We start from the raw sequence: 6961 nt of genomic DNA on the forward strand, positions 1-6961 counted from the left end.
AAGCTGCCTGGTTGTCTTTCTAATTCTGAGTGTGGGTTGTGCCTATTAGGCACAAACAAAATCATGGAAGCACTGACTTTCCTAACTAATTAATTGAATATGGGTGAAGCGTTTTTTTTTAAACTGAGGGAGCAAGATTACGTGCAATTTTATTATTCAATAGTGAAGGTTCAAAACTGGCTAAGACTGAGAACATTTTGAAGTGCTAACCATTCAAAATTCTACACAATGTTTTGTGCATATTTTCTTTTGCAAATTTTCAGTTACTGTAATTTCTAACCTTAATATAGTTTTTATTTTAAAAGTTTGTACAACAACATGACAAAATTACTAACTTTGGTTCTTAATAATTAAATGACTTTTCTCTTGAATGTGTCTTTCCCAAAAACCTGAGCTTGGACTTGATTGTTTTGTCTAATTCTTTTGAGTGAAGGGCAGGTATTGTACTCTAAGCATGTAAGCTAATGAGTTGTTTAGATGTTTTTCTTTAAATTTTAAAAAAACAAGATAATGAAATTGGAAAACCTTATATTGAAATAAAGGTTTTAATTATTTTTGTTTGTGTGAAAATCTGATCAGTTTTGATAACTTTGACTACAATTTGAAACCAAAATAGCTTCATAAAGCAAATTAAGCTGTGAGATGAAGTGGGACAAAGTGAATGAGGAATGTTTTCCTCCTTTCTAAAGTAGACTATAAATCTAAATCTCTGGTTGCATCTTGCAACCAAATATAACCTATACCTACCGTCCCCCAGTACTACCAAAGCAAAGATACAGTTCATGTCACTAAGCACCCACAGTCAAAGCCCAGGATTCGGTTTTCCCATATGAAGCTGAATACCAATTGCCTGTAGCCAATACCAGAATTCTATATTTAACTGCATTTCTTTTGTATAACATTACACCATTTGTTTTCAGCTTTGAAAGTGATAAAGGATTAAAGAAAAGAGTTTTTATTCTTATGTGGGGTGGCACAGTGGCTCAGTGGTTAGAGCTGCAGCCTCACAGCACCAGGGACCCGGGTTCAATTCCAGCCTCTGGCGACTGTCTGTGTGGCGTTTGCACATTCTCCCCATGTCTGCATGGGTTTCCTCCGAATGCTCCGGTTTCATCCCACAGTCCAAAGATGTGCAGGTTAGGTGAATTGCCCATAGTGTTAAGGACATTAGTCAGAGGGAAATGGATCTGGATGGGTTACTCTTCGGAGGGTCGGTGTGGACTTGTTGGACTGAAGGGCCTGTTTCCACACTGTAGGGAATCTAATCTAATCTAATCTTTTACTTTCATTCTTCAATTAATTACTATATTAATGGGCTTGATGTTACCATAATGGCATGAACATTCTCAATTATAGAAATGTAATTGTTGACCCATCAATTAACCTCAGGGGAAATTCATTAATGTTGTATAACCATAGATTGATTTTGAGGGCATTCATTTTTTACAGTTTGTGGAAATCTTTGTTCCAACATGAAAGCTATACCTTTACACTTATTCCCAATGTTGCAACAGAGGAGTAATGAGAGAGCCAAAGGAGGGAGGGTTATTTAGATACGAGATGGTTGAATGAAATGCAGAGCAAATAGAAGTGAAAGGGATGAGGAATGAGGTATAAAGAATGGACTGTGGTACAGAATTGAAGAAACTCAAGAAAGCTAGGGAATGCAAGTGTGGAATTGGCAGAACACTTGATGACTAGTGAGGAAGCAATTGAAGCAGGTGGTAAAGGGACATGAAGGCAAAGTGTAGTGTAAGTGTTGAATGTTTGTGTAGAGAAGAATTGTAAACCATTTATATATTTTTCCTTGTCTATATCGTTGAGCAAAATAAAATCAATATTGAAGCTTTATGAAGTAATTGCAGTGTTAAGGATTGTAAAGTCACTAATGCACAAAGGTTAGTCTTCTAAAATTAAGCTTTATTGCAATGTAGCACAAACATTATACGGCAATGGACCTCAACTGTTTTTCGATATGAATATTGATGTAAAAGGTGGAAAATTACATTTGTACAGTACCTGATGTCAAACCTTTTAAAGTACTTCATAAAATTACTTTTATAAACACATTGCCATGATGGTGGATGATTATTGAAATTTGAGTGCAAAACAATGTATTTGACCCACTTTGCTAGCTACTTGACAGCAGCTTCTGCTCTAATTGCTATATTTCTCCCTAATTGCCACTATTTATCCTTCAAATATTTCTCATTTCTTAAAATATCTAGGGAGTAAACACAGTTTACTTAACTAAACATATGGAGCACAAAAAACACTTGCTCAGTTACAGAAAGCAAAACTCGAATTGTCAACCCACCAAAGTGTTTTTTAAAAGAAAATCACATGAATTCTTAGTAAATTTGCATTGTGAAATCTTGCCATTAGTTTAAGTGGCTGTTCCTGATACTTAAAGCTGGCAAATAGGACTAAATTAATTTATGATATCTAATCGGCATCTTTTTCTGTGCTGAACAACTCTCTATGATCACCTCTTTCTGGATATCACATTGATGGCCAAATCATGTATATATTAATATTGCACCAAATAGCTGTTCTTGATCAACTTATTTAGAAACATTATTACACACCTCTGTAGTAGACAGGACTTGAATCCTGGTCTCCCAGCTCAAAGGCATGGATACATACACTGCATCACACTGTTTATTTTCTAGGATGCCATTTGATGTATTATTACCACATCCAATAAATGTCGTTCTATTATCTATATATTTTGCAGCATACTGATGCACTTACTTTTGCTGTAAGAGATTTGACGACTTGTGGTTAGACCACATAACCTGTATCATGCATTTACAAATGGGTGAAAGGTTTTGCCTTTAATGTTCTTCATTAACTATGCTCATTTGCTACTCCCAGATGTAGGAGTGTCAGAGTTGCTACTTCCATTAGTTTTGCCACCAGTGATCCAGGAGGGGAGAACAGTTTTCCAGGTGACAAATAGTTTGCTAAGAATGTTCCCCAAGTGCAAATACAGGCCTGGATTTCCAGTTTTGAATAAATGCCCTGCCACTGAACTGTTCATGGTTTAATGGCATTGCAGTAAGGCATGACACTGGTACAGTTCAATTCTTGTTACTATTAACTGAGTGCTAAGCGGTCCTTTTTGTTTCACTTTTTTTTTGTTGCTGGAGCAAATGCAGGATGTGTCCAGAGTAACAGCAAGCTTCAGATTAAAACAATCTGTTTGTTTTTTTTAAGAAAAGTTTCTACACTTTTCATGTGTAATTTAATTTAATGTTCAATTGTAAGCTCCATATTTGTGAATTTTTAAGAACTTGTTGGTTTAGTTATAAATGAAAGTTTTGTAGACTGCTGTAATTTCATGAAAAAAATCTACTTGAAAGACAAGGTTATATAGTTAAGATGCATGACTTCAAAATGCTGAGACATCCATTTGCTTTAACCGCATGCCAATCAGAATGCAATAATGTGTCTGTATTGGAGAGCGAGACAGAATCAACTCATATTTTAAACTTTCTATACGGCTATCATTTTAATGTCCTGTTTCAAAGATTGTGTGTCATTTATATGAGGAAATGTTATCACTGTTTTATTAAAAACCTATTTTGCTTTCAAAAGTCATAACATCCTACAATGAACTTTAATGTCACAGCATTAAGTTGGTTTGTGCATCATCACAGAAAGTGCTGACCCAGATAATGGGGTGGAGTGAGTGTATTGTCTATATGCATGTGTTGCTACTTTATTATACTGTTGCCTTTTTTAAACTCAAGATCTTTTTCCTTTGAGCTAAACTAACCAGTTCAAATATGTTTTGCACATGTACTTTTGATATCTATAGTATAATATTTCACTGTAAACTGTCAGTGATTTTCTTATTAGAAAGTCTTAAACTTGCTCTCAGATTGTTTTTAAAAATTGTGTTGATAAATTGTTTACCCAGAGAAGAGGGAGAAACTTAACACAATAATAAAATTCTAGGAGAAAGTGAGGACTGCAGATGCTGGGGATCAGTCGAGAATGTAGTGCTGGAAAAGCACAGCAGGTCAGGCAGCATCAGAGGAGCAGGAGAATCGATGTTTTGGGCATAAGCCCTTCATCAGGAATGAGGCAGAATAAAATTCTGTAGTTATTTTCAACGTTGAGTCATTTATATACTGTGGATGGTAGAGTCAATACATAGAAAATATCGTGTAGTTTCCCTAGAAAGTGATTTTGCTTCAAAATAGAGGCCTGAAAAATAGGATCTATTTTATTTAGAAAAGATATTATGGAGTATTTTGAAAGATCTATTTAAAACTGAGCATGTGGAACTTAATAGAAGCAATTCTGAGGGGTCTACAGTGAAGAATGTGGATATAAATTCAAATGTAAAAGATTTAAGGCAGTGAAAATTTATTTTTATGTAAAGAGTAATGAGGCAGTAGTAAACAAGCAAAGTTGATATTTGAAGCAAGGACCATTCAGCGTTTAACAGCAGGTATGATAGGTTGAAGGAAAATTGGGTAAAATGATTTGGGAATGTGACCAGTGAATGAAGATGACTGCTGGTGTGGAGAATAAATATCAATTTAGACTAGTCAGCATGTTTTGGGCTGCAGTTTCTTCTGTGACTTTATAATGTCCTCGCTCTGTTTAGTGCTTTGATTGTAGGGCTAGATTACAATCTTGTTCCTGGTTGAATCATGAAATGACAGCAGATCTACAAAATGGGATTGTTTTTCTGAATCATTGTACTGTGTCTTGTGTACAGTGAGTAATTTCGCAGAGGTTGGCATTTAAAAACTTTTGTGTACTGGTTCAGAGGTTTATCAAGTGTTTTTTCTAACTTGTACCTTTTTTAAATTTCTCAATCTAAAAAATTACAACAATCCTAATATAAATTTAGTCTCAAGTTAGAAAGTTTTAAGGCCAAAACTGTATAATGAACGTGTTCCTGTTGTCTATTTCTGAATTGCTACTGGATAAATCTCTGAATTTGGCTCCTGTATCATGTTTAATCCCATAATATGGAAGATTGTTTGAATACTCTGTAGGGTATCCAAGAATGATGTGAAGCTAGAAAAGCCAGATGAGGAAGAAATTGATGAAGCAGAAGAGCTGAAACAGAAGAAAAGAGTTAAGCGGCCAAAGTTGCACCCAATCATCCATGTGTCATCTCAGCCCACCGTTGAATCTCAGTGTGCCCAACAGTAAACAGAATATTCTTCTGGTATTGAATACATAAGTGCTCTATTCAAGATAAGTCTGGGAGAGTATGTAAGCACATTGTACAACTTAATGAGCTGGCTCTTTGGAACTTGCAAATCATTTGTGCATTAGGCACTTTAAATTAAACTTAATGTACATCTCTGTGCTATTGCTGATCGGAGATGCTAGTATGACACATTTTGGTAGTGTGTTGAATTTTGTGTTCAACAGGTGCCTTTCTGCATACAGGAGCTTGCATTTCAACTCCTCTAACTGTGAATGAAGATAAGCATAGGAACAAAAACGAAATACAACTTTATAAAAGGAATTACAGATTCTCTTTTGCTGGATAGCGTGATTTTGGGAGTAACTCCATGATTTGCTAGGTCCCATAAAACATAATCAGGCCTCTTAAAATGTGGTAACCTAATCTTTGGCAGTTTTTTTCCTTCACTATTAACAACTTCAAATTAACTAATTTCAAATTGAATGAGAAATTCAAATGTTCCTGTTTTTCTGAAACTCCAATCTCTTCACATCTCTGACAGCGAAGTCTCAAAATAACCTCTGACCTATAACTAACTGTATTGTTCTCTATTAAGTAAGCCACTTGATTGGATTCTCTGGCTTTCAAAAGATTTTGTTTTGCCTTTTAAAATATATAATCCATATTTACATGTTTCTGGGTGTTAGGAAGTACAACCAAGTGTTGTATGGACCACCATATTATGTCTGCTGCATTTATTGGAAACTCTTGATGTACAAACAATGCCAAGGTATGTAACAAGTTACTCTGAACTGCAGTGACATTTTTTGGGGGTGGGGAGGGTGGAGTTGTACTCTAAGTGCATATGAACTAAGATTCAAAACCCATGCCCCCTGCTAATAACAGCAAAAACTGTATTTTTCTAGACTATATAATGAGAAGCTTCGCAATCAGATTTGGTACGTTTTCATTTGACAACTGGGAAAATAATGCTAACCCTGAAAAATGTATTCTGACTTGGCTCAAACCTGGACCTGGGAACTGGTACCTGTGTATTCATCTTGATGATCAGATGGGGTAGTAGAGAAAGGGTGTTAGTATCCTATTTGGTATCTTGAATTCTTACCTTTTTATCAATAACAGTTTGCAGAGTGCCGAGGTTGAACTTGTTCTGTGGTTAAACACATGGTATAGGTAACTTAACATTGTTTTAGTATTGTTGTGCATCTTTCATGGACATTCTTTGCCTATTATCCATTGCTCGTCTAAGCAAGGAATAATTTGCTGGGCGATTAAAATCATCTTGGTTATAGAGCACAAACAGATAACAACAGCTCTGTGTTTGCAAATGGTTTGACATCCTTTAGTAAAGTACATTAAAAATTTGTAACCTTTTTTGTTTGTCTTTGCATTATTCACTGCCTCGAGAGGTATGAATTTTTATCTTTGTTCTTGTTTTTGGTCCCCATGATCTCTCTTAGTTTAAACTGTTACTTGAGATTTGTATATTGATGGCTTACCCATGTATTTTAATCAGTATGAAAATGGAAATAAAACTTGAAATCTGATCCCATTTTATTCTTCTGAATTTTTTTTATGGGAGTGATGGCTAACATTCTTTATCTTTCCATTAAATAACATTGAGAGAAAAAATTTTCATTTTTGAGATAGTCTTATTCCTTTTATACCTTTTATGACCTGTGCAGACTGCACTTTCTAGTTTTTCTTGACTGAGAAAGGTTAGATTAGATGAGATTAGATTAGATTCCCTACAGTGTCAGGGTATTTTCTAGATGGTGTGGG

General features: G+C 35.2%; 1 protein-coding gene across 1 annotated transcript in view; it reads left to right on the forward strand.

The window, feature by feature from the left end:
* Nucleotides 1-6726, forward strand: part of spdl1 (spindle apparatus coiled-coil protein 1) — a 33884-nt gene extending 27158 nt beyond the window's left edge. The window contains exon 12 of the mRNA XM_043708626.2: nucleotides 5019-6726. Within this exon, the coding sequence (XP_043564561.2) occupies nucleotides 5019-5178 (160 nt within the window). The 3' untranslated portion in view covers nucleotides 5179-6726. The remainder of the gene's footprint in view (nucleotides 1-5018) is intronic.
* Nucleotides 6727-6961: the final 235 nt, after the last annotated feature.

The sequence above is a fragment of the Chiloscyllium plagiosum genome, unplaced genomic scaffold, assembly GCF_037043375.1.
Source record: "Chiloscyllium plagiosum isolate Xiang-an unplaced genomic scaffold, Cpla_swu_hap1 HiC_scaffold_14, whole genome shotgun sequence".
Classification (NCBI taxonomy): Eukaryota; Metazoa; Chordata; class Chondrichthyes; order Orectolobiformes; family Hemiscylliidae; genus Chiloscyllium; species Chiloscyllium plagiosum.